Raw genomic sequence first — 22,899 nt, 5'->3', positions numbered from 1 at the left:
AAGGTAGCGGGCTCCATTCTCTCATATTCTAGCTTTATCTGCATGGTTCAATTCTATGCGCATTCTACAATTCTATGTGCAGCCTAGTTCGTCGCACAGGTGGGACCAACTAGGCGGCGTGCAGCAAAATGTGTCTTACTAACAAACAAGTTCACATAAGATGGTGGAACTTTGCCGGCGCCCGTTTCTTGACGTGGACACTAGAATATAATACAGACGCTGTGGTAACTATGCCGTACGTCTCTATCACATCTTATTACATTATTTATGTTGATTTATTACTTTATTATATGGCTTAACTCCATAATTGCATACAATACTATTAGTATATTACTATATGGGTAGCTTTTCGTGGCAAGACATATTTACATTCCTTCATTACCTTTTACATTAATTTGTAATACAAGCGTCAAAGGTAGTACCCATCTTCTTTGTATTGCTATGTAGGCATCCTGATAGCATTTGAAGCACAACGTTCTTTTAAACAAATAAGTTGTATTTGAGTAAGGTGGATGGTGGCCGCCATGTTATCGGGCGCACTTGACAATCTACCCTTAGAGAAAACCGATCCAGGTGCCTAGCGAACAATTATTCACAATTAGACCACATTAAAGCTGCAACCAGATAATGCAGGCTCGGAAATTGGAACCAATAACCATCAAATTAATGAGGAAAACGTGAATGTATGATGGCCGCCAATGGCTACATATTCCATGAATGAAAGGTCCCTTACTCAACCGATGTTCACCTTGTGTGATAATGAGCGCATTGATTCAATATTAAGTCACGTGCTGCACCGGCTGGACCTTCTAGGCTATGTTTGCTTATTTATGAGAAGTTTTCCATTTGCTTGCTTGCTTTTCATGTGCCGGCGTGACCAATAAAAAAGAACACATTGCAGATTGTCCCGATTAAAGCACACACATATCCATAAAACACACAGATAGCAATCCACTTATCAGGAGAAGTGGACATCGCGCGACGCTTCAGTTAGCTTTCGAAAATTCGCTAAAACCCGCTTTCCACGAAAACAGCGGGAGAAGCGCTGGAGGCGCTGGCCGCACGACCTGTACCTATAACGCGTCACATGACCGAGCGTGTGAAGATGGCGGACTCGAGGACCAGCGTCACATGCCTCGGACGTGTGACGTCCGAGACATGTGACGCTCCGTCATCGGTGGTCATGTGTGCAGCGAACCGAGACCACGCGCGCGCTGAAGTTGCAATACGTTGCACGAGCGAGATGGGTGTGGCACCCAGGCTCCGTGACGTGTAAGTAAGTACCTGATAACGCATTCCATCTATTCATCAGCAGCGATCGAAGGAGCATCATGACGAAAGTGTGCTTGGCGCGGCGAAGTGCGGTCAGGAGTCCGGTGAATTTGGCCATGGTCTCATTAACATACGGCAAACGGTCAGGAGGCCATACGTAATCACTGCAAGCCTTTTGACGAGTTCGCCTTCTACAGCCACGGCAAAATGTGCCTTCAGCGTGACGTGAGGAACACCTCGAAGCGTGTGTCTCCTACCACGAACGATCAACTGCGCTTCTGAGTTTCTTTCAGAACGTTGCTCAGTCAGTGGCATGGAGTCCGTGATATATCTCGAGACGCCGGTGGTTAGCTGGTAAAAAGGTCTACTCGTAAGCATCGGGCGTTTTTCGGCTTTCATTGGTCCCGGGCATTCTCACCAGCCTTCGTCATCTCTAGACAAACGTAAATGTATCTCAGCTCATGGCGGCTGTCGGTTCTCATTTGCGCAGGTCATGTGAGCTTTGCTTCCATTCACAAAAGTTGAAATCGTCTGGTTCCGATTTATTGTACCATTCTCGATTTCCGATGTAAGCAGCACCTATGTTCTCAAACTACTAGGAGGAAAGTCAGCATTTCCCTTGCAAAGGAACTAGGGGTGTCCAGGTGCCTGAAATGATCTAAATGACGTGCGACTATCGACTGATTAGAGCTGATAAACAAACTTTCCTTGCGTTCCCGAGGAAACGAAAATATCGTTTTAAGCCTTGGCCAATCGATTTGAGGGTTTCCGAGTTTCTCATTAACAAGCGGCCCACGGTTTTTGTTTTGTGACCACTCCATTCAAACATCTACCAGCAGCGGATACCTATCACCCCGATCTGGCTCCGGGCCTGATTGGCAGTCTCTCCTTCTCTCTCCGGCTCGGCGCAGGTAAACCAACGACAGAGGCCCCTCAGAACACCACCAATTTTCTACCGCGTTCGAATCGGAGCGTTCCCCCAGTTCCCCGGGCTGCACGCCGTGCTGCGTCCTCCCGCCTGCGCGTTCCCCAGCTGCCTGCAGCGCACCGCAGCCCTCGCTGGCGGCCTCTGCGCTGTGTTCGGCCGCGTTGTTTGCTCTAATTTGAGCTCATTATAAACCCAGTCACAGCATCGTCTGGGGGCAAAAACGGGCGCGTACGCGCCGACAACAGCTCGCGGGCCGGCCTCTCGGTGGCGGCGGCGTTGTCACGCTCAGCTGCCGGCGCGGGCCGCGCGGAGGCCGCCCCGTGACGGCGCGGGGGCAGCCGGCGCCGCCGACGGCCGCCAGAATCGCCGCCCAATTATGACCGATTCAGCCGGCAAAAACGGCGCGTCGGGAGTGAGACGAGAGCGCCCGAGAAAAACGGAGCGGTGGATGGCGGCCGGCGAAGCTCCCCCACTGCGGGGTCTGAGGTGGTGAGAGGCTGGTGCAGTACCCCACTGAGCGAGGTCTGGAGTGGTGAGAGGCTGGTGCAGTACCCCGCTGAGCGAGATCTGAGGTGGTGAGAGGCCGGTGCAGTACCCCACTGAGCGAGATCTGGGGTGATGAGAGGCTGGCGCAGTACCCCGCTGAGTGGTCTGGAATGGTGAGAGGCTGGTGTAGTACCCTGCTGAGCGAGGTTTGGAGTGATGAGAGGCTGGTGCAGTACCCTGCTGAGCGAGGTCTGGAGTGGTGAGAGGCTTGCGCAGTACCCCGCTGAGTGGCCTGTGGTGGTCAACGGCTGATGCGATACATGCAGTACCCCGCTGCGGGGTCTGGAGTGGTGAGAGGCTGGTGCAGTGACTCGCTGAGTGGTCTGGGGTGGTGAGAAGTTGGTGCGGTACCCTGCTGAGCAGTCTGGGGTGGTGAAAGACTGGTGCCGCCCCCCGCTGATTGGTGATTACATGTGCGACTTACATTATTTTCGCAAAATGGAGCCTTTTCCCAATCCCGTACTGCGAGCGACGCTATTCATTTCAATAGGTGCATAGTTCCTGAGGCTGAACAGCCGAGGATGCAGTTTTTCCGCATGAGCCAGCCAGATCCGTTAATTTGGGTCAAATACGTTCTTGAAGCGTAGCTCAAGTAAATACATCAATAATGCTATGGAAATATGCTGATTGGATATACAAATAAAAATGATCCCTTAAATTCATTAGCTTTCATTACCGATATGCCCATCGTGTGTGTGCATCAGATGTCAATGAGCTTTATTCATTTCACGTGGTTTTGTGTGGCAAAATGATTTACTTACCAAGCATGCATGGGCCGGCTACGCTACAGGATTACAACATGTAAAAAATATGTATGCCATCGCAAAGATAAAGAACTTAACACTTTTCAGAGCGTCAAATGGAATAGTTCCCCTGATTTGATTGGACAAAACGACCAGCAAAGCATTGACCAAGGTGTAGAGGTTGGTGATTTGACAGCCAAACCTATCAGTAAAGCACACGATCTTTGCTCTCGGTCGACTCAGTCGAGCTTAAATATAGAAATATTTTCACTTTAAGCAGCTCAGCTGTGGCGCTGTGCTTTATGAAAATGTGCCCCATAGCTTTACAGGGTTAGGTGGGAGTTAACGTCACCTTTCACCCAGCTGATGTGTAAAATCAATTTGATTCAAAGTGTCTACACAACATTTAGGCCAGAATGTGTGCCACTTTGATATCAACTTTAGAAGGATGAGTAGACGCTTACTGATAGCTCATAAATCTGAAAACACGATTACTGGGTTCAGTTTGTTGTGAAAATTGCTAGGCGTAGAGCAGATACCACACACAGCAGAATATTTCAAAAGCAGACCATCGCTGGTCCGAGGTGTACCGTTCTGTCTTGCCATTGGCTGTCGCAGCCTAGCTTCGGGGTCAGAATCCGTACCATGCATAACAGGTGACAAAGACCCTGGACTCATCACCCCAGTAACGCACAGAAGCACGAAACACAAATCCTCAGGAGAGCTACCGCAGTTCAGAGGACAAAGCTGTCTTTTCAAATTTCTTTGAAACGTGGCACGCCATTTCCTGACACGGCTACCTCAACGTGTATGATTGGAGGGATGAAAGCAGAACACAGAATGGCCGGCAGGCTGATTTTGCCCTCACGGCCGGATTGGTGCCGGGAAATACCGATGATATGCTGCAGTCTGCAGGATTAACAGAATAGCGTTAACAGATGAAACAGTATTAATAGCCTTATTCCTCCTAGAATAAACGGAGAAATGGCGATACAGATATTATGTTTCGGCTACAGGCCTGTATATGACAATGAGTACTTCATGAAATAACAAGTTTCGGCTAAATGCCTTTACAAAGATATGTAACCGAAGCACTCCATCTATTTCCCCATTCTCCTGGTTATTCTACTTCTTAAGGAGTAAGGCTATTAGTACTGTCTCGTCTATATGCGCAATGTTCCCGCAAGCGCACTTAAAAGCTTACGTAATTTTGAAAAATGCTAACCAAAGGCTTTCGGTATATTATGTCTCGTCGCCCAAATATGACTTCATCAGTGTCAGTTCTTTCCAAATAGCAAAACGCTCCTCATACACAAAGCACCTAGAGCTTTCTCCGTGCTTCATGCCCCCGGAAAAACCTCATTAATTTCGTTTCGACGCGAAATTTGCCCTGTGTCCTTACCTCCAGCTTGAACGTTGTTTACCTTGTGTCTGTCCAGCTAATATGACGATTCATCAGTCAATGCGTCACTGTCGTAGCCAAGGTTGATAATGCTCAGATGCAAAACAGATTTAAGTGAGGGTTTTCTGGGATGCACAAGACACGCACTTGTGAATCCTGTTATCATGTGAAGCTTTTTCCTGCTGGAAAACAGACACTGATGCAATGGTATTTTGATCCTCTTTCAATCATTATTCTATAATATCCCATGAGACTTTCGGTAAACATTATTCTATCAATCCTTCAGACTGTAGCATATCATCGGTAATCCGCGCCTCCAACCCATCCGCGAGGACAAAGTCTGCTGCACAACAGGTGCTGGGCTTTCACCTTTCCATTCATAAACGTGTGCAGTCACGACCTGCCGAGGGCGGTGAGGCATCGAAGAGCAGCACGGAGCGCGTCTCGGTAACCATGGCGACACATACCGAGGGCTTCTCGCAAGCTCAACACACTGGCCAGGCCCATCAATACTAATGATGCGGGTAATTGCCATCTGCTACAGCCATTTAATGAGCCACGAAATTACCTTGCGTGTGTGCTGCATGCTTCCGTTGGACATGATTCTGCGAATTGTAGCGTTCATCGTTCGCGAACCGGTCTGGTGAGAGCGGAAATTCCTCCGGCCAATGGAAAATCACGACAAATTAAGACTAGTAAAAGTCAGCCTAAACAGCGAGCGATGATGAACGAATCTTGTGGAGCAAGGTTCTGATAGTGATTGATAAAAAGAACACATTTGTGTGGACGGCAGAAAGGATGAAGACGGATGAGTACAGGAGCAAATTAGGGGTAGATCGCTTCTATCAGCAGCACCTGTCCCGTGTTTGAGGTGGCGGTCGTCTTCTGGCTATCGTTGGGTACGGGAACCCGCTCTGCGCCCCTGACGGTAAGTGGAGAAGACGTGGCAAAACAAATTGTGTCAGATTTGAAATAAAACGCAAAAAAATGTGTTTTGTGTAATGCATGATTCGGGTCCGGGCTAGCAAAAAAAAAAAAAATAGCTAGTTGTACGCCGTGCCTTCAGCCCTAGAAACCGGAAGGAAGCTGAAGTTGTAATGAATGAATGTCATAAATGTAAACGAAGTATCTTCTTCCAAGGCGACGTGTATAATCAACTTGATTCAAAGCGTCTACGCAACAGCTAGACCAGCATGTGTGCCACTTTGATGCAACTTAAGAAGCATGTGTGGACACTTATTGATAGCTTGCCAATCTGGAAATAAGATTGTCGGGGTCAGTTTTTTTAAATTACCAGGTGTGGAGCGCATACCATACATAACAAATTATTTCAGAAGCTGAACATAGCTGGGCAGAAGTGTACCGTTCTGTCTCGCCATTGGCTGTCGCAGGTTATTATTGCGTTCTGGGAGGGTTTCCTGCTCTCGCAGACGCTTTCCTAGCCGTGCAGGAATTTCAACATACACATATAAACACATATAACACATACTTAGAAAGGACAATTTGACGTTCCAAAAACCGTGCTTGAAGAGTATCTTTGCTAGCATTTCCATAGCAGAAACTGTGCACAGAACATCCGTAATGTGAATGCCACAGTTCTTCGTTCAGATTCCTACCGAGTGGAGCATGAATGGCGGATATCAAAGACACAAACAGGAAACCAAACCCCATGACTGAAAATAGACATTTACGCCCATATCTGTAATAAGTCCTACCAAGCCCCATCAGGGGATGGTGGTTCCGTTATTAAGTCGAATTATCTCTATTTTTTGCAACCCATTTTTCAAGGTCATGTATATCCAACGCACTAAATTCGGCCTGCTCTGCCACTGATATAGGTCGTCCGTGGTGAGGTGTCGATGGGTATAAGAGTGGTTTGAAATGGAAGAAATGAGACAGTTCGGTTTTATTTCAGGCTCCCCTGCGCAGATGACCGAGTGTACCCGATAAGAATGGTGCTGACGTAATGTGCACCGATGAGGGACATAAGCCGGGAAAACTTTCGTGTGACCCGTTCGAAAGCTAATGGGCGTGCAGTGTCCGAGGAAAATAATAAAGTACATAACAAGCGACTGGTGGACTCGCGCATCATAGCCTCCCATTTTGAAACTGGGCATTTTAAATTAGGCACTTTGTCCCAAAGGCGAAAACCAGTGGCCAAAGCAAACAAAAGCAATGGGAAATCGTACATCATCATTGGCATTGTGCATTTTATTTGAGCTTCATGTGAGAAACAACCCGGAACTCGCCAAGGTTCGCCTAAATTATCCTCGTCTAGCCATCCAGTGTACGCATCTGGGTGCTATGTATCATGGAGTATTGAATCCATGGGAAACCAGTCAATCAACAGCATTTCACAAAGCACAAGCGGTTTCCTGGACGCACACCTTTACCTGGGAAGAACTTATATCTGATGCATGTCACCATCTAGGAGGTCCCGGGCGTCAGCTACCGCGGCACAAGTAGTCCAATGTTGAGCATGGTGTCAGAACATTTCTCGGACAGATGTATGCTAGCTGTTTGGTCTCGCAGTGTTCGTGCAAAATTGCATGTGCGCAAGCGACACAATTTTATAGTGATACAACTTGTTGCACTCGGATGATAAGTGGAAGGGGGGTGGGTGTTGGGATATTTCACGTGCAGTGATAGGGTTTATTTGAAGTCGACGACCATCGTTGATATCAGAAAATATCAGAAGTCTCAAAGAGAATTAAAAAGAGAGCATAAGCAACAACAGCCAGCAGGTATCACATTTGGTGGTTATTGCCTTTGAAATCGGCGTTATATATGTCTCATATTGTTAGTTAGGTGCAGAGAAAGCATGGGATCTTGGAGGCTCAATGGCCATTTGAGCGGAGCTTAGTTCCAACTTCGGTACTAGACGCAATGATATCAAGTCAAAATATTGTGAGCTGAGGATCCTGGGGCAGGACATGACCCCGTCGCTGCCGTGAGGCTGGCGGAGAGCAGATCCGCCCTTGAGGTAGGCGCATTCAATTCAGTTATCTGCATGAAAGTGGGCTAATATTCAGCCTGCAAGGTTTTACGCACGCTGGGGAATTAGGGCGCATACGCTTCATCAGTGCCCCTTTTGTCGGTGACTCGTGCTAGACAGACATGATCAGTGGTTACCAGGCTCCTCGGGCTCGGATGAGGCTCATAGGGCCTTAGTCACCTAGGTTTCGGCTAAACTGAACGAAGGTGCATCTAGAACTCTATCATTATAACGTTTGTCCAACGCTAAACAAGGCGTCCTGCAGCCCCATAATCAGATCATCGCAGTGTGATTTAGAGCAGCGATTGGATGTCATGTGTAGCCCAAACTGGCCGGCCCCTGACCCAACCGAGAGCAGGCATAAGCCAGTGGAAACACTGACATGTCTACATAAGGCAGCGCAAATTCGCAAAATCCAACCGCTAGCACATCAAACCAGCCGATATTCCAGCTAGCGTGGTCAATAGCATGTATAAGCGAGCGCTTGACCTGCAGCTGCCTGATTCATGCCGGTTCGTTCGTGCTTGTCAGTAGCAATAACTTCCCAATAACTAGCTGCGTGTCAATTGGAATTACTTTCTACAGTGTTCCAGATAGGCTTGAACTGACTTTGAGTAACTGACTTGGAAATGAAGAATCGCAGCATGCTACTCGTTTTCGAGTTTTCAAAATATTTGGTCGCGTTACCTTAAAGAGAACTTATCACGCATCCGCAGCGCGGTAACCAACCTTTCGGCAATGGATCGCCGCCGGTCGGGGCTGCTACCAACCAGGCCGTTGGCCAGGGGTGGAGTCAGCAAACGGGCTTGGGAAGCTTGTCTAAAGCCACGAACAAAGGCCAGCGAGAAGCCTGGTGTTCGGCGAACCAGCAATGTCCGGTTTGACCGATGCAGCCAACCAATTGCCCTCCAGGTTAGGGCAACCTCAATGTTTAGGACATAAGTCAGAAGGAGGACAGAGCGACAAGGGATAAAACGGCACTTTTGTTGTAGAATACCCCAAATCGTGTTCTGAATCTGGTTCGATGCTAAATACGATGTACGAAAGTAACATTCACTGCCTATAGGCAGAAAAAAAACACGGCTAGACGACAGCCAAAAAATAAAAAGGTTCTGCGAGCCTTCTTAAAAGCGCCACACCCCACTGACCCGACATGGCCTGATATGATCGCTTTACAGAGCAAGGGCGATGAATGCATCGCCAGCTTCACCAGATCTCACCGCACCGCCGGTAATTGTCCGTGATCTCAGGAGTGATGCTTGAGGGTGGCATCCACATCCCTTGCCCGGCTCCGTGATCTCAGGCGTGATGCTTGAGGGCGGCATCCGCATCCCTAGCCCGGCTCCGTGATCTCAGGCGTGATGCTTGAGGGTGGCATCGACATCCCTAGCCCGGGTCCGTGATCTCAGGCGTGATGCTTGAGGGTGGCATCCACATCCCTAGCCCGGGTCCGTGATCTCAGGCGTGATGCTTGAGGGTGGCATCCACATCCCTAGCCCGGCGCGGAGTAAGACGGCCGAAAAGTGGGGATGTCCTTGGACGAATTTAAGTTAAGTTTGGGTTAAAATAGATAATTATATTGTCATAGAATTCAGCTGTAACTGTGGTTCAAAAATTTCGAGGTATGTTCTTTTTGAAAACAGGCTATGACGTTAGTTAGAGGAGCATGCGCTTCATTCTTTTTGGCAGTAGAGCCGGACCTGCTTGAAGGAGCAGTAATAGTTTTTGTTGGTGATCTTCCGCTATCAAAGACCCATAAACCTTCGGAACAAAAACGTAGAAGTGTGAAGCTGTTGTTCATTTCATTAACCAAATAAATTCTTCGATCGGTATGCGCACATGACATTTTGGGAAACGATGTTTACGAGATAGGGAGCATGCTGCTATTTAGTTGTCATAGTGTCTGATTGACCGCAAAATAAAACATTTGTCCGTGACACCAGAAATGCAAATGCAATGAGAGGATGTAAAGATGCGTACAGTGTTTTGTTATCAAAATTGAGAGGGTCACAGTTAATCATAAATCAGTTCTCCCATAGTACACCTATCAGCGCCCGGGCCCATCTCAAAGGGCCCGGGCACAGGACCACAATGACGCATCATGACTTAACCTGGAAGGACACTGATTTTCAAGAGGCGAACCAAAACAGCCGTGACAACCAACGGCACGACGTCGGCGTAACAGTGATGACAGAACTGACGGGCCCGACGACTGAACATGGGAGCTCCAGAGACGCGCGCGGCTTCTCTCCCTCATCAGCCGCGGCCAGCCGTTCCCCGCCCGCTCCCTGGCGTATGCGTGAGCGTATTCAGGGGCTGTCCCAGCGTGAGTGTATGCAGGGGCTGGCCCAGAGAAGGGCGTGCGCGGGGCGGGCCCGAGCCGCGCGGCTGACGGGGGCGGCGCGGACCGCCGCAGCACGGCCGGCCACCACTCACAGCGCCGGCAGCCGAGCCGTGTAGGGGGCGGTACCGGACGGGGGACCGAGGTAATTCACCGCGCCGCTGCCGCTCCGTAAATAGCCGCGCCTGTATTCGTGTGCGCGGTCGGCGCGGTCCCGCCCCGGCCCTGCACCCGTAATCACGCCTGCTTTATTGTGGCCCCGCGCCCGGGCCCTTTGAGACGGACCCGGGCGCTGATGGGTGTATTATTGGATAACTGATTTATGATTAATTGGCCGGCCGGGTACAGTGAAGGGGTGGGCCCGCCGGCCGGAGCAGCTCGCTGGGTCTGCCTGCCGATTGGCGGCGCCAGCTCCGCCCCGCGGCTCGGCTCGGCCCCCGAGATGGCCCGGTCGTGACGGCCCGGAGAGCTCCCCGCCGCTGCCGCCGCCGCCGCCGCCGCCGCCGCACTCCCCGCCCCATGGCCGGCCGTGGAGCGCAGCACTGACGGCGCAGCGTCAGCACCGGGTGTCGCCGCCGGCCGTACACTGCACACCGGATGCTAATAGCTTTAAACAGACGGCGAGGGTTGCTGAGTTCGTCACTGAATGACATGTTTGCGATAGAAATTCTATCTTTTTAACGGCGAATGGGCCGAAAGGGGCGTTCCGAACGCATGCTTAACTGCATTATACGAAAGGCGTTTGGGGACTGAAGGTGTGGAATGTTAAGTTTGAAGCAAGTGGTCTCTGTGTTGACTGGAATTACGGGCTTAAATTAGCTCTTGTCACCGACAGACAACATAGTTCTGTCCGTTGCATCGTCACCAGCTGGACGGAAAAGGAATTTCACTCGCGCTTCAAACGTCATGGACATAAGCACTCCCACACAACTTCACCCCGAGATGAGCTGGAACCACACAAACAACGGATAGCTGGGAAACACAAGATGTCCGAGATGCAAATACCACAATTTCAACAAATCGATTTCAGGGTGATGCCTTTCAGCAGACAATACGGTGGTTTTAAGTGCATACACACATATATATATATATATATATACCCACATATCATGCATCTTATATACGCATATGTATGCACGGCTATCATGACAGTACATATTCTATATACATGCTTGATTGAACACCAGAGCTGATTCCTGATTACAAGCTTTTGTGTGCATTGCTCTACGTTCTAGACCTTTGTCTCCGCAGCATTTTTTCCGCTATTTACCTGTTACCTAAGATTGCTCATGCAAAACTATTCCTGCATTCTTCAATGTCGGATGCGTAGCGTTGCGAGATTACATGTCATCGTCGCAGGAAAAAACTATCACAAGTGATAAATTTCGAGTTTTGCGCATCTCTGCTTATTGCGTTTTCTGGTACGAAGACGAAGAAAGCAAACAATCCTACAGCCGCACACCCCTCAATCAGTCAGCAGGCCCTTGGAGGGGCCTGTCTTCCACCCCATCTGTGGCGGGGCGGGTGTGTTCGAGTCGCTTCAGTCGAGTCGCTTGCTATTCGTCCCTGATAAAGGATACCCTGCAGCTGGAGGCCACTGTCACCCAAGGCCAGGTAGTGTCAGAGTGCGGGGCAGACTGTACCGAACATTACGGCAACTTAAATTATCTCCCCCACATGATGTCGAATTGGAATTTCACGATTGGAAAGCAGGCTCAGTGCTCAAACAATCAGTGCTTTAAGGCGCCTGATCCCAGAAATCCATGGAATCGAAAGGTTCCGACCAAATTACAGGTACATAATCATGTGGGTGCAGCTGTTAATTAAATTTGTGCAATAGCTAAGCACTTGAAGAATAGTCTTGCGCTGTTTTTCTCGTCGCTGATCGATTTTGTACACATCCAACCGACAGCTTCGCATCCACATGGCTATTTGCTCCTCTCAGGACAATCTACTTTCTCCAGATGCTTTAACGGTATGCAAGTTGCGGTGGTTGTTGCAGTTCAATATTTGAGGACAGTAGTTATGCATCTCGTAGTCGCATAACTGCCGTCTTACAAACGTGCGACTTTTCACTCGCGCTTGTTATATTTCTCAGGCATGAGATACGATCCAGAAAAGTTGCACCATAACATACTGGCAAACATGTGACGAGTGGCTTGGTGCGAAACGTCGCTGTCACAATGATTCTGTGAAGACAGGGGGCCCATAATCTACCACAACGCAGCTCGTTAACGCACCATCACCGGTCGTTTTCAATTAAATATGCATGCTGTGTGTATTTACAGCCGGCTATTCGAAATAGACTGATACACACGAATATTTCTTTCATTTATGTCCTTTCAAAGAGTTCCCGCTAACAATCCGAACTCATATTGAGAAAGATCACAAAAGAAGTCCTGGAGCCCGTCCGCTATTCAATCGTAACCCACCAGACTATATCGCACCCAAACCAATTCGTTCGCCATAGCTTTATTTGTGGACCAATGATCGTCGAGCTACCAAAAGCCGAACATTCACGTCTATGCGCACCATTAATGACTTATTTCATGCCTTCTGGTGTTCAAAGCCTTTACGGCTCAACGTGATGCACCAGCAGCCGGTGAAGACACAATTACACAATCACAGATACAAACAAATATCGCCATGTGCACTTACTTCGTACGCTTGTTCACACGAGACCCCCGCCATCTACATATAGGCCTTATGCCTGCTTACACTATATCACCAGATGAAAAACACCATGCACCCATACAAAATACCCGCACCCGTCTACCTTTATGGTTTGTTTTTTTGGTAGCACGTCATTTACTGACACTGTATCACTCCAATCCACGCATAAACAGAATCCTTGGGCAAGATCAAACGCCTAACGGACGCTTTACAAAACTTCTGGAGCATCGCACTATGAGAGTTATGCCGTATCTCCTCCAGCGCATATTGCACAGAATTCCACAGCGATGTGGTCATACTACACGCCGCGCTCTCGCGTGATTGCCCGCACGATGGCCTGCCATAAATCACGAGGCATTCCTCACGAAGCCGTAACATTACGACCGCTAAAAGTCACCGAGATGAGTGACAGACACGCACTGGCCGGTCGCAAGACGCATCAGCTGAGCAATCAGCTGACGCGATTATCAACTGGATCGGCGAGATCGTCCTATTTCTTATCACTGGTAGCCGGGTAGTGCTTGCCGTATTCTTTCATGTGATCGCGCATGGACTTCATCTGGGTCCTGCGAAAGAGATCTCATTATGCGTCGGATCTACACCAAGGAGAGGCACAAACAAGGCAGCTGCACGCCGGTTAAGTTCCTTGGCGGGATGCACGACAGAATGTTTACGCAACCTCTTAATGACGGCAGCTTCTGCAGACGTCGCAATTTCATGACGGTGAGGCGGATATATGACATGACATGATATATGACATGGAAACATCTGGATGAGTCGGAAATTATATCTTCAAAACAACGTCAATACATCAGCAGAACGCATCCCATGGCGTCAATATCTGCACAGTTGAGGATTTACTTCCCGTGGTAAGCCCTCTCCTTATATATGTCATGTTTGTAAAATATGTTAGTATACGTGACACAATAGTGTTTGATCATGTCGATTCCGTGCAACGGAAAAATGCCAGCAAATTCACCGTGTGCCTACTTGATGAGAAAAGAAACAGCACTAACTTGCGGTAGGGAATTGCGTACCCATCTACGGAAAAGACTCATAACAGAAGAAATGATGCTGCTGAGAGCCTCCGTCAGAAATCTGCTGACTGGAGCCGCACACAGGAGAAGATCGCTCTCACCTCTGATTCCACATCATACACGTGATATCATGCTCCACACTGTCAGATAACGCTTCAGTCTTAAATACAGGTGCGATAGTTGTGGAATGTACAGCACGGCGGGGCTTCGCTAAGGGACGCTTAACGCACAAGGTATTCATGCCGATCGAAGTCACAGGCCACCCACCCAGATTCCATTATACCGCTGCATCGCTCTGGACATAAGGATCAATAAACAACAAGCGTGGAAGCGCAAAATGGATGTGAAAAAAGCGGTGCGACGCCAAAACACCACATTTCTTTCGCTAACATCAGTGTATGGTACATATGGAACGCCGAGTCTTGTTTATTATTCCTGATGGCAAATGCCACGGGTGGCTTGGCGTTCAGCCAGGCCTGAACCCGCTCTCCAAATAAGCGCGATGCGGTTCATCGGTCTAGCTTTTTCGCCCTTCTTCGTCCTGATATTGGGAAACGGCCGGCCCGAGCTAAGGCCACCCTCTTTGGACAGCTACCAGCTCCAGCTGACTTTTCCGAGTCAGTTAGGCCAAGCAATACGCCGGGAAACTCTGAAAATCGTAGTTTCGCTGGTTGGTGGGTATACAGCATCTCCTACACAACGAAGGCGGCATTTTTACAAGCTGCGACCCTCATTCGATTACCATGTGAGTAGGCTCGGTTATTGCATGATCAATTAGCTCCAAGGTCCTTCGAGACGAATAGCGTGACTGGACGTGGGTTGTTACGAGTGGTTGGACAATGCGTGATGCACATCAAGCGCTTGATGTACCCCAACCCTTGGTCAAACGGCGGTTCATCCAGTCAATATGGGAAAGGAGCAGCTACCTCGAGGGCGAGGTATGTCATGGATTCAGTGGTTACTCGAAGAACTAGTGAGACACTTCTTTGAGATTACTCGCGAGTTCTAATCAGCGCGCAGGCAGAGACATCTATAGTTTCCTCATGTGTCTACATTGACGGCTCGCTCCAAGCGAAATATCTTCGTTGTGCATTGTCGATGTCTTCTTCGAGTGAGCACACATCTCCATCTGAGATGGGCCAGAACTCGCGCCCGGTCTAGGCAGGGTGGGATTCAGCTCCCGCACGGCGCGTGGGAGAGGGGGGGGGGGGGGGGAGACCTCAGCGCCGGCCGGGGGTGGACGGGCGTGCAGCACCGCCTGGTGGACGGGCGTGCAGCGCCGCCTCGCTGCGGCACCCCGGCGTCAGTACTCACTCGAGGTGGGGCGGCAGCTCCTGGTACACGTCGGTGAACATGTTCTCCCAGTTGGCGATGGGTCGCTTCTCGGCCTGCTGGAACGACTCCATCACCTGGCGCACCGGCGGACGGTGAGGCGCGGGTGGGCGCGCGGGACTCGCAGTCGGGAGAACCGACCCACGGACGGCCGGTCCGAGGGACCAATGGACGGTGCCACGGGATCCCACCCACGGCCGGCCGGCCGGTCCGAGCGACCAACGGAGGGTGCCACGGGGTCCCACCCACCGCCGGCTGGTCGGTCCGAGGGACAAACGGACGGTTGCACGGGGTCCCACCCAGGGCCGGCCGGTCGGTCCGAGGGACCAACGGACGGTACTACGTGGACAAAACGGCCCGACAACACACGACTTTCTAAAAAAAAAAAACGGAGAGAATGGCAGTGTTCGTGACACAAAAGTCCACATCGCGACAAACTGTTGGACAGTCGAAAAAACAGCTATGCATGCATTGTACACGTTCAGGCAGCCGGGGCAAGATTTCATTACTCATTCTCCTACACCCTCGCGATGAACGGAAGCACAAATGTCCAAATCAGCTTGCATCTGATCATTGCCCCCCTCCCCTCCCCCTCAACGCCCACTGCACGCTTCCGCACCTGTTTCTTGGCCGAGTTCTTCCAGTCCCTCTCCTTGCCCTCGTCCCAGAGGCCCTTGTGCGACAGATAGAGTCGCATGCGCGCTATGGGGTGGTCCGTGGAGTCCCAGTAGCGCACCTCGTCCACAGAGCGGTACGCCGAGCTGTCGTCTGACGTGCTGTGGTGGCCGATCCTGCGGCAGCCCACCGAGGTGACGTCACAATGACGTCACGGCGGCCCACCGAGCACACTCAGCCGACCTGCCGGCCTGACACGGCCCGTGACGTCACAATGACGTCACGGCGGCCCCCCAAGCACACTCAGCCGACCTGCCGGCCTGACACGGCCCTGGCACGGTCCGTGACGTCACACCGGCACGGCGCGGCGATTCGGCGGAGACGGGTATTCGGTAGGCGAGCAAACATGCCGACCACAAACGGGAGCGAACGGCAGAACATAACTGACGAACATCACCAAACCAACAAACGTAACTGTTCACGAAACCCGCGCTGCTTTGGTCGAGAGCACATAGCCACATCCAGACCACGACCGCCCCTTTCCGCTCACCCGTCCCCTCCACCACCCATCCGCCGCGCTGGCGGCCGGCCGCCGCCGGCGGGGCGGGGACGGTGCAGCTCACCGGTACGTCATGGCCTCGATCAGCACGGGCTTGTTCTCGGTGACGGCCTTATGGCGCGCGGCCGCCGTGGCGTTGTACACGGCCAGCGTGTCGTTGCCGTCCACGCGTATGGAGGCGATGCCGTAGGCGGGGCCGCGGCTGGCGACGCCGTCGCCGCGGTACTGCTCGCGCGTCGGCGTCGAGATGGCGTAGCCGTTGTTGCGGCTGGGGGAGGCGCCCGCGGGCTCAGGTCACGGGTGTGGAGCGAGGGGGCATCGTCCACACCAGATGAGGCGCCCGGGAGCTCAGGTCACGGGTGTGAAGCGAGGAGAGCATCGTCCACGCTACAGGAGGCGCCCGGGGGCTCAGGTCAAGGGTGTGAAGCGAGGAGAGCATCGTCCAGGCTACAGGAGGCGCCCGGGGGCTCAGGTCAAGGGTGTGAAGCGAGGAGAGCATCGTCCACGCTACAGGAGGCGCCCGGGGGCTCAGGTCAAGGGTGTGAAGCGAGGAGAGCATCGTCCACGCTACAGGAGGCGCCCGGGAGCTCAAGTCAGAAGTGTGGAGAGAGGGGGCATCGTCCACGCTAGAGGAGGCGCCCGGGGGCTCAAGTCAGGGGTGTGGGGCGCGACGGGTGTGGAGCGCGACGGGTGTGGAGCGAAGGGGCATCACACGCGCCGGGTTTCCGACCAAGAGTCCCGTCAGATCGGCCATGGAATCAAACACGGCATGCCCATAACCAACACGGTGTGCTCACCATAGGTGGCAATGCTCTCAGCACGTACGTTGCGGCGGGCATACCGACAGCAGGCGCAAACGCGAATGACATTTCTTACACTTCTTTGGCGTTCTCAACAGCGTCTTCAAAGAAAGCGTGGCGAAACCTTGCCCCTTATTCCAACGGAAAATGATGTTCATGCAAGATGCTTATTACCGCAAACAAGGCAAGTACGGAGTGAGTTCAACCATCACATCCCGTCATCCTACCCAACCCCCTCCTACCACCCCGACAGCTCGGCCACCGACCAGAAGAAGATGACGGGCGTGTCCAGGACGGCGGCGAAGTTGAAGGCGGCGTGCGCGTCGCCCTCGCTGGAGCTGCCCTCGCCGAAGTAGCAGATCACGCAGCGGTCCTCCTGGTTGCGCTTGAAGGCGTACGCCGTACCCACCGCTGCCAACGTGGCGGCACTTTACAACGAGGACGGAGCGGTGTGTCTGGGACGCACTGCCACCGACAGCAGGCACCGACGGCAGCACTGGGAAGCAGTGCTGGCCAGCAGCTGAAGTCGCAAACATTTAACCTGCGCCCGGCCGGGGGTCAGAGACAAGAGCGCCCGGCCGGGGGGCGGGGAAGTTGACTGCCCCAGGGATCTCCAACTTACAGACGCCGTATGACAAAGCAGATGTACCGCTGTAAAGGTTTCGTCGAAGCATACAGAATGCACACGAATTTGGCTGAGGTCAAATTTGAGGTCACCAGAAGTGACAGCGGTCAAAAGCTGCCGTTCTGACAGACGCAGTTAAAACATATGCTAACACGTCAAGATGGGCATTGAGGGCAAGCAAATAGGCGTTTAGACTGTAAGGAGACCATTCCAACCATTTCTGTTCCCCTACAAGGGCCAGTTCAGATCAGGTCACTATTCAGAATTAGTCTACCAGCAGCCTACGCCACTTCCACAATGTGCTTCTTGGTTTATTTCATTAGGTGCAACTTTGGGACACAAGTATTCCAGAGGTTGAGTGCTAGAGGTTGAGCACACGATGCCAACTTGAAATATGATCAGTTAAATAATGCAACGCATAAGTGGGAGGGGCAGTGCAAGCAGATCAAGCCCCCTTCCCTCTCTCCTTTGTGATAACTTGACACCTTACTACGCCAAGAGAACATTGCCACTGCATAAAACGCCAGCCGCCCCAAAGCATGCCAGGCTTTGGGGCGGCTGTTCGCGGCATGCCAAAGCATTCCGCGATCCCCCATCTCGACTCCATTCCAAAATGTGCACAAGTATTGCCGGTCAAGCACCACACACTGAGCGACCGCTGCGAACGGAAATCACCCCCTACGCAACCTAATCACGCCACGCGACGTGCGAGTTTCTCCCAGCAGATAGACGCCCAGTCGTTACCTTGCGGCATCTGCGTGGCAAGCGGCGAGGATATGGTGCTGAAGTTGAGGGCCGGCGACCCGTAGTGGACGGGCATCTGGCGACCCTTTCCCTCGTCCATCTCGTTGCCGTAGCATTGGTTCATGAACTGGTCCAGGGTGAAGCCGCGGTACATCAGGACACCTGCCGCGGGCGGCGCCGGTGAGCGCGCTGGGCCGGGGCGCACTGGCGCTACGCTGGAGAGTCGGCCTCCTCAGGCCAGTCAGGCATGGCGTATTGTGGTGGCGCTCGTCACCCCGCCCACTGACCTGGCCACGGGTGCGACGATCTGACCCGCCGCCTGTCCGTCTCATCTGACGCCCAGCACTGCCCTGACCGGGCCCCGTTCGGTACCCACTTTACTGACCTGGCTCTCGGCGATGGTCACACTGCCCTGACTCTCAGTACTACATTGAACCTCGGTACAGCTCGAGACACAGTGACCTGAATCGCGGTACTATCTGAAGATACTGCGCAGACTCAGTTCTGCCTGAAGACACGCTGAATTCGCTCGCGGTACTACCAAAGGACAAACTGACCAGACTCGCGGTATTATCAGAAGACACACTGTCCTGACTTGCGGTACTACCAGAAGACACACTGACCTGACTCACAAAATCGTCCAAAGACGCACTGACCTGACTCGCGGTACTGTCCATAGACAAAGTCCTCGGGCTTGAGCGCGGCCGCCGAGCCCATGTGGGTGCCCTCCTCTCCGTAGTTGGTCATGTAAAAGGATATCCTGAGGGCAGCCGCGACGAGTGTGAGTGCTGGAACGGGACGTTGTCGGCCGGACCTCGCGTCAACACACTGCCACCGGCCACGCAACCGGCGGCCACCGTGTCAACACACTGTCACCAGCCACGCAGCCGACGGCCACCGTGTCAACACACTGCCACCAACCACGCAGCCGGCGGACGCCGTGTCAACACACTGCCACCAACCACGCAGCCGACGGCCACCGTGTCAACACACTGCCACCAACCACGCAGCCGGCGGACGCCGTGTCAACACACTGCCACCAACCACGCAGCCGGCGGCCGCCGTGTCAACACACTGTCACCAGCCACGCAGCCAACGGCCGTCGCGGGTGTCTGCTGCTAATGGACAATGTAATAACCAAGCCACGAGTGGTAAGTAAGCAATTGAGCCTTAAACACCTGCAACAGCAGCAACATTCGCCAAACTATCAAGAATTCCATGCTGCATCCCATCAAGTCCATCATTCAGACGCCAGACTGTCGCTTCGGGCAGCAGGGCTACGACCACCTAGACACATGTGCTAATGTAACACTGTCCCAGAGGCTCTCTTGAACTACGACACTACTATACCTGAATGAAACAAGCCAAACGTCATTTATATCGCAACCGAAACCTCTGGGTCAGACCTCAGCTCTTACCTTCCCTGCCGCTGAGATTCGTAGAGAATTTTGTCCATCGTGTTAAGCAGTGTCATCTTTTTGTACATTTCCACCAGGGTACCGTCGGGAATCTGCAACAAAAGGAGGAGCGGATCTGAAACAAGCCGCAAAGGTACACAAGCTCACCACAACAGCCTTTTCCCTCTCACCAGAGAACACCTGAGCGACCCTCAGCTAGCGACGTCAGTGCCTCAGCAAGCGGCTTACCTATAGTCACTACAGTCTGAGTCTAAAGAAACCCCCTCTAAGAGGAGGACAGCAGCCTGCAGTCACTTCTGCGTCAGCACCTACATTCAGCCCGCTTCACTGGCCGCTCCGCCACGCCTCGGCGCAACCGGCGGCGTCACGACCTCGACTGACCCACAGCCCGTCCCACGGCCGGGTCACCGCTGCACCCCCACCCACCTTGGGCTCCTCCTCCGGCCGGATGATCTTGCCGTCGCGGTCCATGACGCGGTAGATGGGGATGCCGTTGTAGCGGTCGGCGTTGACGAACTCGAGCTCGTGCGTCCAGCTGGCGGTGGCGCCCGGGAACTGGGGGCGCACCTCCGAGCCATCGCTGCCGACCGAGTCCGTCGGCGTATAGCCGCCCAGTCCGGTGCTGAGCGGGCGCGCCTGCCGGCCGGCCGGCGCCGTGTCGGGTCATCGGCGGCACACGCACTCCCAACAGTGGTATGCGGCACAAACTGGGATGGATGCGAGTTGGGATGTTGTTGTGTTCATGGGGTGAGTGATGCTGTGTGTGGTACTATGCAGTGGCAGGCAACAGGCATGCTATTTCATCCAGCTCTAGTGGACAAAGGTTTTTATTTATATATTTTGCAAAATTTGTTTTCATGGATTTTATGGCATTGCACACTAGGGACAAATGACGGTATAGAGAATCTAAGTGTGGCACACCTTACCACAATCATAAAGCCAAGTGTGCTGCACAAAATTTGATGACACTGCCTGTATCAACTTGAGTAATGAGTGCTGATCAATTACCATAATACAAACTCCTTGCTCAGATTACACCAAGAAAGTTCCAGCTGCAAGCACAGCAAAATATTTCAGCACAACAAATCAAAACAACCCAGGATCAGTCACATTGAAAGATAGGACAGACATCCAAGAATGAATAAGGGCATACAAATTTAAGGGGGGGGGGGAGAGAGTGGTGTGTCAATATTTGACCACTTCAGTGACAAAAATGTAAATCTTCATCACTGCTGTGATACAACATGCTTGGGGCTAAATGCCTGTTCTTCCTCCTCTTGCTCAAATTAGTCAATTAGTATCAAACCAACCAGTGATCATCCCAGATCCAGGTGCCTCAGGCTTGACAAATTGGCTGGGCAGGTCAGGCGGTGAAGTTTGGGATAGAAGGGCAACTGATGAGCAGCCACTGAGCTGTGGGTGCAGAGACTGACAGAGAGCCCTGACTATGATATAGTTAATTTATATTTCCCTCCTATGCACAACACTGGTTGAATTTTGGAATCCTCAGGGAACAGGACACAGCAGTCAGTATCTCTTGTAAAAACATTTCACCTGCAACTAGTGAGGGCAAATTTGTAAGAATTTGAAAGCAATGGATGGGAAAATGAAGCAGAAGGCATTTCAGCCTTTTAAACCTCCCTGATTTCATGCACCTATAAAGGCCAGGTGGTGGTACATTCAGTGTTTTATAACCACTGGTAACTTATAACAATTTTGATGGACAATGGGTTTTATAGCCACTCACTTGAGTTGAGCATTTTATAACCACTCACTTGCGATGAGTGGTTTATAACCACTCGCTTAACCTCACAGGCATACTTGTTATGAATCATACACAAAATCTTTTTAAACCATTAATCTTTTTGAAATGCACACCATGCACATCTAGGTCAAAGCACAGCTCGTGAAAGGAGCAGCATGGAAAATTTGTGTGGAGAAGTAGAATCAGTCCACACTTGGCACCAATACATTTGACACTTTCCAGCTATTACAAAATAGGTGTGTGTGGAAAGCACAATGAGTAAAACATGATTTTCACTTATCAAATCAATGTTTTTAATACACATGGATAGGGGCAGTGAGATCCTGATAACAGAACAACAAGCAAGGAAGGAGAGGCTTTGGACAGCACAACATTACACACAGATGCAGTCATAACTCATGCTGGAATCAGGGAAGTTCATCCAGTATAATCAGGGTGAAACCAGGGGAAAGGAGGGTGGAAAATGGTTGCTGTCTTATGACTTATGAATAGAATATCATTGCTTTACAGGTATTATCATTGGCTTTCTTTTGCACCTTGGGCATAGCCCAGCCTGTGTGTAGCTAAAACACACGCATAAAGTTGCATAAACTTACTTGTAAGACCCGGGGGATGTGTGCCCGTTTCACAGCACACACACTGCGCAGTAGTGGACACAACTTCTTTGCGCCGGCTTGCAACATGACCTCCCGGTTCAATGGCCAAGTGTAGAAAATCTGACGCCCGTAGTCGTGAGGATGCTCACCCGACGCAACACGAGTCTTCAACGAGGCCCTAGAACAACCTTTAACCTGCCGCCAGCCCGGGCGGGCCAACAGGCTTTTTTTACTTGGGTACCTGTATTGCCGACGGTGGGGAGAGAGCTACGCTGGCTACAGGGTTCCTGTACTGCCATGATGGAGAAATGCTGTTAGGTATCAGCCGACGTAGTGACGTCACTGAAAATGGGTTTGCATCGATCGGGATTCTTTTGGGCCGACTGAAGGCTACAAGGCATTTGCTAGCGATATGATGTCACTGGTATTCGACTGGATATGTGACGTCACTGGTTGTGAGGCTTTAGGGCTCTTTTGGGTGCAATGAATGCCGTAAAGCATCACCTGA

The 22,899-nt window shown here is 51.6% G+C and overlaps 1 protein-coding gene across 1 annotated transcript; it reads right to left on the bottom strand.

Annotated features, from left to right (window-relative positions):
• Positions 1-13,015: 13,015 nt before the first annotated feature.
• On the bottom strand, positions 13,016-22,606 carry BckdhA (Branched chain keto acid dehydrogenase E1 subunit alpha). Its single transcript, XM_037216632.1, has 10 exons — positions 22,392-22,606; positions 20,457-20,666; positions 20,031-20,122; positions 19,269-19,372; positions 18,613-18,774; positions 17,510-17,654; positions 16,508-16,711; positions 15,889-16,060; positions 15,252-15,346; positions 13,016-13,466 (listed from the first exon to the last, which is right to left on the bottom strand). Exons 1-10 carry the CDS (start codon positions 22,476-22,478, stop codon positions 13,391-13,393), a joined length of 1,347 nt encoding a protein of 448 aa, XP_037072527.1. The 5' UTR covers positions 22,479-22,606; the 3' UTR covers positions 13,016-13,390.
• Positions 22,607-22,899: the final 293 nt, after the last annotated feature.

Source organism: Pollicipes pollicipes, unplaced genomic scaffold (assembly GCF_011947565.3).
Source record: "Pollicipes pollicipes isolate AB1234 unplaced genomic scaffold, Ppol_2.1 Scaffold_4002;HRSCAF=4701_pilon_pilon_pilon, whole genome shotgun sequence".
Classification (NCBI taxonomy): Eukaryota; Metazoa; Arthropoda; class Thecostraca; order Pollicipedomorpha; family Pollicipedidae; genus Pollicipes; species Pollicipes pollicipes.
This window is presented reverse-complemented; position numbering and strand designations above follow the sequence as displayed.